Below are 10,528 nucleotides of genomic sequence, written 5' to 3'. Positions count from 1 at the left end.
TGCGTGGATCAAAGCATTTGTTGTGTGTGTCAGCTTTGTTTCAAGTGGGTGTCCTTACAGCACATTGTCAAGTAATTGCCTCTCCAGAAATGTCTATGGCCACTGTTGGAAAAAGAGCTCACCTTTCATTGGAGAAGAGCATTTGTATGGCTAAGTTAGTAAAGATCAAGGTTTGGTAACAGCGTAATCATCGCAGGAGATGGAAAATGAATGAACCTACTGATAGAATGAGGATTAAAAACTACAAGTATTGATGTATATCAGATTATTATGTGCAGGACATTTCACACTAACTTCATTGCATTTCAAAGGTCAACCGTTCATTTTTACATAATGAGACCTTGTTCCATCTTCTTCTGCTTGACTTCTGACCTTTAGTGTTACAATCACTCTTCTATGGAACAGTATAAGGCCTAAAGGAGAGAAAACAAGAGGAGGAATGTTTATTTGTTAAGTTTAGCATTTAAAAATATAAAGTTGAACAGCCAAGAATAAAGTCAAAATACTGTTTAACTTTGAATATGAGAAAAATAAAGAGCTTTTTGAACATTAAAACATGGAGACATGTCACAGTGGAGGCACTAAATACTGATATGAACCTGACATTTAACATAATAAGGCCCCTTTAAAAGTTCAATATTTATTCTCGACATTTCAAATGTATTCTTTAAAAGTGTTTAAACTTTTCAAAACATTTTAATTTAATTCTCAATCAATCTAAAACGTCCCCCTTTCTGACTAATGCAATGCCTAGTGACAGTTACACCTTTTTTTCTTTTATTCTTGAAATACGGAACAAAGTATTTGTTGCATGGCCCTTATACTATTCGTCAACCTTCAGCATTTCCATCCTAAATCTTTATAATTCAATAAATATGTCAGGTCAGAGGTCACATCTGCGTTGTTGTGCAATTGGATACTTCCAGAACTCGCTGCCAGGTAAATTTGCTGTCCAATAAAGCTCTCTCTTCAAAGCAGTTCGTGATATTTGCAGAGCGTCGGTCAAAGCGCTGCATGTCCTGCCCTCATCAGTGATATCAAAGAAGCATGTGCACATCATAAGGATAAAAATAGACCAATAGCAGAACAGATGTCCAATAAAAATGGAAATGAAAGATGACAATCTCAAAAGCAAATATTAAAACTTTAATATTATTGTGGAGTATTCTGATAATTTTAAACAGCTTGTAAATCTTTGGAAGACATCTTATACCAACTGTGAAACAACGGAGAAAATACATTTGAAAAACATTTTTATTCACCAGATATTGAAGGTTAAATGGCTGCAAAACTTGAATTCTAAAGAGACATTATGATGTAATCAAGCAAACCCAGAAATGTCTACATGCAATGTGCATCAAAATGGTTGGAGGGGAGGGGTCTAACAGCATGGGGTAGAGGTATAAATGCACCCTGAATACAGATAGGGCGATCAGAATTACACTGTATCTGTCTTTTCAGCTAAAGAAGAACAACTGCTGTTTTGATTGAAGATTTACGGGACCAAAAACATTTCTTCCTGACTGAGAAATGGAAAACTGGAAGCTATGGCTGGTTGTTGTGACTTTTTGTGCTCTGCTGCAGACCTATCAGGCGCTGTCCTCCAGGGAGGGAGAGGAGAGAGAATTATCTCCAGACTGGCAGGTGAGCGTCCGTTATTACATTCTTTGGGGAAAATAGAGATTATAAAAAATATTATTTTTTATTGCTGGAGTTTTTTTAAGTGTCTGATTAAATGCTCTGTGGTTAATGATAATTTAGGGATTTTTTACAAACCAAAAATATGTATCCAGTCCGCTCTTTAATTATTTTTCTGCAATAATAATTGTTTCTGGTAGGATGAGTCTCTGGAGGAAAGTCTGATCAGTCTGATGAAAAGATCCAAAGGTCTGCGCTTCCACGGACTCATGGGGAAACGCTCAGGTGGCCTCTCTACTCATCTCTTATTTAAACGCATATTACATATTTTATTTTCTGTATAGAGTGAATTTCTGTGGAAATTAGATGAATTAAGATATACTTTCGACTCCACTTCGAGCGATAGAATTACTAACAAAGCACTTATGTACTAATAAAGGACTGGCTTATCTAAAGCCAGTTGAGTAGCACTTGAAATGTTTTGGCTCTATGAAACCTGATGTACTTATATGATTCTGTTTTCTCCAAGTTTGTTTCTTCTTGGTCGAATGTACTTATTGTAAGTAGCTTTGGATAAAAGTGTCAGCTAAATGTAATGTAATGAACTGATTTAATGATCCAACATTAGGAAATTGTTCTGTCACAGCAGCGTGTTAAAAAAGCATACATAGAATAAATTAAGATATAAATAGAATACAAATATATATTAACAGTAAATATATACATCTGAACAGCATTGAGAATCTAAAGAATGCATAATATAAAATATACATAAATAATATACAAAGCAAGTTAGTGTACTCTATAATAGAACAGTCTACTACTAAAAAAGATAAATAAATATAGTATTCTATATACAATATAGTATGCAAATTAATTCATACAAATTAAGGTGAGGTATTTAGAGCACACTATCTGCACATCGTGTATGCTTGAAAATATGAAAACATGATAAATGATTATAAAAAACATTAACCTTTTTTTTTTTCTCTAACTATTCCTCAGATCCAAAGAAGCCGTTTAAAGTAAATCGACGTAAGTAGCTTGATGTCACTTTCAGGTTGTTTGTTGTGACAGCATCTCTATCATGAAATGGGTCATTGTAAAGTGAGTCTCTTCCTCACACTGACAGGAAACAAAGGAGAGGCGTTTGTGGGTCTGATGGGGAGAAGCGTTTCCAGTGGCGGTGAGCAAAGAAAACTCCAACGAAGCAAAGTGTAGCTCATTTCAAAATATCAAAGCAGCTTTATTGATATTAAAAATATCAAATTGCTAATACACATGTAACAGCTATGATTCAAAGTACAAGGCAAATACTGTCCCACTGAAATGAAGATGTTTGATTACAGAGTCTTCAAAAAGAATATTTCCTGCAACAACCACAGCCTTCGATGTCTCAGAGAAACCACGCAAGCAAGGTATGATCGTATAAAAACCTGATGTGTTTGATTTCTATGTGCATTCTTGCAGTGGCGCCATTTTCTTTTTATTCTGAGCAAATTAAAAATATGTATAATTCATGTTTTCCATTATTTGGCAGGTTCATCGGAGGAATGGGTCCACATCTTGTATTGATGGAGCTTTAAAAAGAAATAAGTGTACGTTATAATGATCTATACAATTTTACGCCAACCAAAGAAGTGTCACCATACATCTCACACTCCGCTGACGTTTTCAATTCATGCCGACACTCATTGTATTAATCCCAAACAGAAACCATCTTTAAATGCACATTTCCTGAATTAAATAAAAAAATAACAGCCTGTAAACGCTGGTAAATACATTTTTTTTGCATGAGAAAAGCAAAAACACATCACACCGGTTCATTTATCATTAACATTCAAAGCTTAGTAGATGTACGCAGTTGTAAAAAGAAACAGGAAAGGACATTCTCTTTTGTAGTTAGTTGATGATTGAATTTGGAACGTAGGGTGCTTCAAATCTAAAAGTTAAAAAGTAAAAAAAAAAAAAAGTAACGTGAAAGGATGACCAATGGTCTTTATTGACAGTTTGGAGGTCGAGGCTACTTGTGGCTGGTGAGGCTGGAGGTGAGTTCATTCTGTAGCCTGAGGGTCTTTAGTGCTCATGTCCCTTTGGGGGGGGTCCACTTCAGAGAGCTGGGGTCGATGGTTTTGTTGCTGTTGCCTCGCTTGATCTCCTTCGCTCTCCACTCATCTATCAGGTCCTGAGAGGGAGGGGAAAGGAACAACTGGGCTGTCAAATATATACGGATTCAAATGAAATGAAACTGAATTGAATAGGGGGAAACATTAGATGATATCAAATATTTGTGATCACTTTAATAGCAATGTCTTGTAATTTAGGGTACAATATTTACTGAATATTTCCAAAACAGATAAAGGTTAGACTCCTGTCTTTCCTTTTAAAATATTTGTTTGACTGGAAGAAAATGTTGATTTTAAGATTGAACTTTTCAGCCAGATATGAGAGTTGTCCCATCATGATACAGGTTTTTAACATTTTGAATTTATTTTTGTGGATTTAAGCCTTTACAGATCATTAACATGCACAAAAACCTACAGGAAAGGGACAACCCCAAAAAGCATTATAGGGCTCCTTAACGAGAGATAATAAACTAAAATATAAAAGGGTCAACGGGCCGCCATCTTACCTGTCGCTTCAACACCAAGTGCTTTCCCTTCCAATACTTCAGCATCTGGAGAGACTGCAGCGTGCTCACAATGTCCACCGGATTCACTGCCGTCTCCTGACTGATCTCTGCATCAATAAATATTACAACGGTGAAAATCATGTGTGTACTTTGTTTACAAATACCATCTCTTCCTGTGGTTATACATCTTTCACAACCTACAGACAGAGAGTTCATTATCCTCACAGCAGTAAAGTGGTATAGTTTGACTTCTGTGTTTTCACTCACCTTTGATGGAGATCTCTTTGCCCTGGAAGTTGTACATGTATCTGAGCAACACTTCCTTCCAGTAACTACGGTAACTGATGAGGCCCAGGTCAGACAGGGGTCTCTCGGGTGAGCCCACCCTCTCCTCCACTTTAGACAGCAGGTAGCCTGAAAGAAGGAGGAGAGGAGAGTCATGAAGAGCAGCTGTTTGTATTTATGTAAAGAAGACTAGCAGTTTGAAAACAGACCATAATAATAAGGCTGTATGCAAGTGATGACTTGTGTATCTGCAACTATGCTTTAAGCATAATAAACAAGTGAGAAAAAGAAGAAAAAAAAAACGTAGAATGTTGATTTAAATTTCGAATGTCAACATCGTACAAAACTTTTTTAAACACATAAATCCCATAAAATCACAACAAAACAGTCTCAAACAAGTTTACACACAGCCCTGGATGAATATTACTCAAAGGCTAGATTAGAAATATTCTACATTCTATTAATTAAGCAAAAAGTAATTTAAGAGGATGTACTTTTTTCCTTTAAAGGTCCCATATCATGCTTTTCCGGTTATTACCCGTCCCCTTGTGTGTTATGAAGCTTTTTCTGCATGTAAACGGTCTGTAGAGTCACAAAGCCTCAAAGTACACCCTGTAGCGAGTAAAACTCTAACACAGAGAAGACCTGTCTGTGCTGCCCCAGAACGCATACAGAGATGCTGTATGAGAAACCAATGTGAGTTTGGAAAATTGCACGATATAAATCTATTCTAGTAGACCTCAACAATGGAATCATGATCAGTAGAAATGGCCATGACATGGGACCTTCAAATGCCTTCATCTTTTAGTTGAATTGGTTTTGGTTCAATTGAATGAAATCAGTGGACGCTTACTGAAGTCGATGAGCATCTTTCCAAAGCCCTGCCTCATGTACTGCGGCATCGTCAGGATACAGGAGACGTTGTAGTTCAGGAATGAGTTCTTCTCCTGGTGATACAAAAACATTCCAGTTGGTAATGTGTACAACAATATATAAAACATTTTGTATACACAGAATAAATCTTATTTTCACACTTACTTTGGAAAAGTATCCCACCAGATGGCAGCCGGTGTTGTCGGCTTCGGTCATGACGTAGAAGAGAAACGGCTCCACATCGTAGTAAAGCGTTTTGTGGTCCAAGAACAGTTTGGCAAGTAAACAGAGGTTCTGGCAGTAGATCTGAGGGGAAACAGCTACTAATTAGTATTAAATCATTCTGTCTGAAGTGCTTGCTTTTCAGGGGTGCGTGTAACCAGTCTCCAAGTTTCTATACTACCAGAGGGAATGAACATTTTAAAGTCCTACCTTATTCTTTTTGCCATCGACTTCAAACACAGATATTCCTCCTTTTCTGTAGACCTCGTCTCCTGGAGGATGCTTCCACACACACTTAGCCTGAAAGGACAAATAATAAAAACACACATTAGTATCATTTTCTAAGACTAAGATATTATAAACACAGATATTATATAAAAAAGACATAATCCAGTGTTAATAAAGAATGATGTTTTCATACATTAAATACAAATTCTAAATGAACCAATCAATTTCAAGCCTTTTTTACTTGTATTAATATGAACTATAAATGAGTCGGTCATCTATTAATAATAATAATACATAATATTTATATAGCGCCTTTCACGAAACCCAAGGTCGCTTTACAAGTCGGGTAGGGGGGGGGAGTAGGGGAAAAGAGGCAGACAGGTTNCGTGGGGAGAGCCTTGGTGAAAAGGTGCGTTTTGAGGGCTTTTTTGAAAGTGTTTCGGGGGGGGAGAGAGTTCCAGAGGGGGGGGGATGCTACACTGAAAGCTCTGTCACCGAAAGTCCGCAACCTGGTGCGGGGGGTAGAGAGGAGATCCTGTCCAGACGATCGTAGCTTCCGGCTGGAGCTAAGACATATGACATATGTCCTAAAGACAGAATCAAACATCCAGTGGAAATCACCGTGGCAGTGAAACATTCTTTGACCCTCACCATGTGTCTCCTGAGAATGGTCTGGCTCTTCATGTACTTGAGGCAGAATTCGCACACGTAGAGGCGGCCGAGGCGTGCGTACTCCTCGGGATACGGGGAGTGGTACCAGGTGTCCAGCTCGTAGCGGCCGAACAGGATGGTCTTTATCATGTTGCTGCCCTCCGTGATCTGACCCTGGATACGCAGCTTCTCCTGCAGGAGGGACGGAGAAGGTGTTACTGCTGATCTTAGCATCAACAGTTGTGATACACACATAGTTTCCATTTCAAAATGTCACACATTTACAGACTTCTTTAAAAAAAAAAAAAAGACCATATTTGTGAATCTGAGTTCAGGGGATACTGTTACAAGACTAGAGTTATTTTGCATATGGTTTGTAATTAGCTTTCTTTGCCCATTTCAAATCCTTCGCGAACCAGGCTTCATTTGTGGAATTGTAAACCCAGGCCTCTGAACAATTGCATTTACCCACAGCAGTCTGGAAAACCAAATGTTTTCCCATGCTTATCCAGACCTGAGAATAACTAAAAATCAGATTCCCTAGTTTCCCATACCGAGCAGGAAACCTGAACACAGTTATTTAATGTATAATAATGGTAATATAAAACAGCCCCTTACCAGATCTTCAGATGCGCGGGCCTGGGCTTTTCTGAAGAGCTCCAGGTCATATTCACTGGTGATGTTCTCCAGCAGAGGCTCTCTGGTGTTGCTGTGTGTCTGCCGGTGCTCCTGTGGACCAGACATTCAAATGAATAAAGATCAAATGATATATATCAAACATATAAATAGCCCAGCAGGTGTGAAAGAGCCACATGGAGTGAGAGTCAAAGTGAGAAACGGCATGTTTGAGAGCCAGCGATGTACCATGTGTTTTTCTTTCTGCTCTTTCTGAAGGCCAGAGTTTCGGCCCTTCCTCATCTCAGCCACCTGCTCCTTGTATTTGCTCTGTTTGGATGTTGGTGTCTGAAAAGATAGAAATACATTACCTTTCATGGCAATACAACATGTGCACAATAACAACTCAATGTGTTATCTCTGCACACAATCAGAAAGAACATTCATAAGCTTCATGAAGAAGAAAACGTGATTAATGCTAATCATAGCAAAAAGAGGCTACCTGGTGGCGAGTAGCATGGCGTGAGTTGTTTTCTTCCTGCCCCTTCAGCTCATCCTCTTGTTTCTCGCGGCTGATAGCTTTCACCTGTAATGAAGAGTAAGATTAATCTCTTGTGTGAAATAGCTTCTTGTGTTTTGCAAAGCCTTATCAATGTATTGGAAGTTAATGCTCTGTTAACTGTTTGTTATTAACCATAAGACTAACTACCATAAAAATCTAATGTAAAACACAGAACTACAATGCTGTTTTTTTATCAAGTAAAAAAAAAAGAAAACAGAAAAAATTGGCCAGCCAAGGAAACCGTAGCTAACAGAAATACAACATACACATTATAACAAGTCAAGTGTTGGCCAACTCTATCTTAGCTTATGATAGTAAACAAGAAACTGCAATAACATATCATCATCTCACCTTGCATTCATCAGCAGAGAGATTGTGGTAAAGAGGACAACCTGACACAGCAAAATGGCGCTCATGTTTCCCTGTGAGGTGACCTGGATACATTGAGAAAAGGAAATATATTTCAATTAATAAAATGGCATTATGATAGTACATGATGTCACGGAATAACCTTGTTTACACTTTTTAAAAGGGCAGGGATTTTACCGAGTGAATTGCATCCTGGCGTGGGGCATTTCATGTTGAAGTTGTATGTCTCGTGACAGCGGCGGCGCTTGGGTCGATGGGAGAGGTCTTTATCCGAGTCTCGGCTGGCCTGATCTTTGGCCTGGCTCTCATCATGTGAGGCGTTGGGGCTGGAGATGTCCAGCTCCGATTCAGAAGAGGGGGCATTTCCTGTGGGCGTCAACGGTGGAGATTCATCATGGTCTGCAGCTCGCTTCAAGTCTGGAGTGTCTAAAGCAAAAGGAGTGAAAACAAGAAGTAAAGAAAACAGCTATGATGAAGTACACTGTTTCAAATGTATTTAAAAAGGATGTTGGCCAACCTTGAGAGCTTTGGCTAAGGCGAGTAGAGGCTCTGGTGAGGCGCTGTCTCTTGGAAAGGTTTCCGTCGCTTTCTGAACTATTGGTCTGTTCTCTTTCAGCGGAGGAGTCAGAGTCTTCAGTTCCATCTGACCCACTTCCAACCATATGTCTCTATCAGGGGGGGGGGTCAAATGAGAGGCATCCTTTACATGGTATAACATCATGGACAAAACATTTGTTCTTTCTTAATTCAAAATATTATTTTAAAATATAGGAAAAATGGATCCATGTGTAGAAATTGCTGTTAACGGTTTGACCCATTTTTGTAAGAATCCAGTTTGTTAAATCCAGCTAACATGTTTTACATTTCTGCTCCACACCACCTCTTTATAAATCAGCACAGCATCCACTTTGAATAACGTAGATGTCATAGTTAACTGAACTCACTTTCTCAAATGATTATATTTTGTGTAAATATTGTCTTTCTTTTAAAAAGGGGCCCACAAACAGGTGCTAGCTCGCTGCTAGCTGGGCTTGTTTTAGGCTAAACAGCTGTTACTAACGTTTGCGGCCGACTAATTATTATATTCTACTACAAATAGCATTTGACACGTTTTCTTATTACAACTAGTCAAATAATGTACAATTTGCTGGCAATAGTAGTGGCTACACGACACAACATAGCCTGGTTAGCACTCCAGAAACCTAGCATTGTTGTTAGCTTTACGTGTCATGTTAGCTTAGATCTCTCCAACGGCTAATAGACTGTGGCACCAAACTGCTTGAGCAAATCGTGCATTTTTAGGATGTAGTGCTTACTAGAGCTTCCCTTTCTCTGACTATATACATATTATTTATATAATACGAGTTAGTGTTGTCTTATGGTAAATTCGGCCGTGATCTAACCAAAATAAAGCATTGTTTTATTAAGAAAATACCCAAAGTAAAGTTTTAGCTATGGTTTAGCTGTTTGTTGCCGTCCATCACAGTGTACCTTCAGTTATCTTCCTTTAAAGTTAACTAAACATGTTGACAAAAGCAAAACATGACAACTAATAGTTGAAATGCAATGAGTTTGGTAAAAGCTGTTTGACTAACTTAATGTGAACAAAACGTATGTTGGTTTGGCATTTAAAATGGGGGAATAATTGATTGGAATATGGTGGAGCATCCGGACTGAAGCAAAAATATAAACATCTCAAAATGGAAAACAAAACAGAAGTATAAAGGTAAAAATATATACAAGATGACCGTGAAAGATACAAATCTGTCTGACAAATAAACACTATGAAGGGCCAAATTAGAGATAACAATATTTAAAAGTAGGATATTCTTTACATTTATCTTCCTTTGAAGTAAACTGAACATGTTGACAAAAGACAAATACGACAAAAAATACAGTTGGAAATCAACATGTTGGTTAAAATCTGTTTGATGAACTGAATGTGTACCTAACGTTTGCTGTTTTGTTATTTTAAATGGTCGAATAATGAGAGCTAGCTAAGCTAATGCTAATAATGCTAATATCCCTCTTACCTGTCGTCTACGTGGCATTTTCCACCTGATGAGCAATATTTCCCGTGAGTTTGTAGTGTCGATTGGCAAAATATCCCAAACTTAAGATATGAAGATGAAAGGAAACTCTTTATTGATTTGTTTCCAGGCAGAAGTTTTTATGTACACAGCGTTGGGTCTATCGCGCCACAGACAGAACGGAGGCTTGCATTTCCGGTGCTGAAGTTGATCCGCCGCACCGGCAGGGGGCGACAAGTTCTGGTAGTTTCCATGGTGTATGGCAGGCTCTGACTGTGAGTGTGTGCATTTGTGTGTGTATGTCGGGGAGCACCGCCCTTCAGAGTGGACACTGAAACATGCACATTAATTGGATAATAACATAAGCGTTTAGTTTATTTAATAAAAAAGCACATTTTCGATGCAAAAAGTGACCGTAGATAG

The 10,528-nt window shown here is 38.3% G+C and overlaps 1 protein-coding gene across 1 annotated transcript; it reads right to left on the bottom strand.

Moving 5' to 3' along the window:
- Positions 1 to 2,851: 2,851 nt before the first annotated feature.
- kat7b (K(lysine) acetyltransferase 7b) lies at positions 2,852 to 10,308 on the bottom strand. The gene is made up of 14 exons (XM_010794800.1): positions 10,109 to 10,308; positions 8,593 to 8,743; positions 8,253 to 8,501; positions 8,058 to 8,140; positions 7,647 to 7,730; positions 7,394 to 7,492; positions 7,148 to 7,258; positions 6,530 to 6,721; positions 5,861 to 5,950; positions 5,594 to 5,734; positions 5,409 to 5,502; positions 4,538 to 4,684; positions 4,271 to 4,377; positions 2,852 to 3,823 (listed from the first exon to the last, which is right to left on the bottom strand). The coding sequence occupies exons 1-14, from the start codon at positions 10,124 to 10,126 to the stop codon at positions 3,722 to 3,724; spliced, it is 1,668 nt and encodes a 555-aa protein (XP_010793102.1). The 5' UTR covers positions 10,127 to 10,308; the 3' UTR covers positions 2,852 to 3,721.
- Positions 10,309 to 10,528: the final 220 nt, after the last annotated feature.

Source organism: Notothenia coriiceps, unplaced genomic scaffold, assembly GCF_000735185.1.
Source record: "Notothenia coriiceps isolate Sejong01 unplaced genomic scaffold, NC01 NC01_scaffold00037246, whole genome shotgun sequence".
NCBI classification, from domain to species: Eukaryota; Metazoa; Chordata; class Actinopteri; order Perciformes; family Nototheniidae; genus Notothenia; species Notothenia coriiceps.
This window is presented reverse-complemented; position numbering and strand designations above follow the sequence as displayed.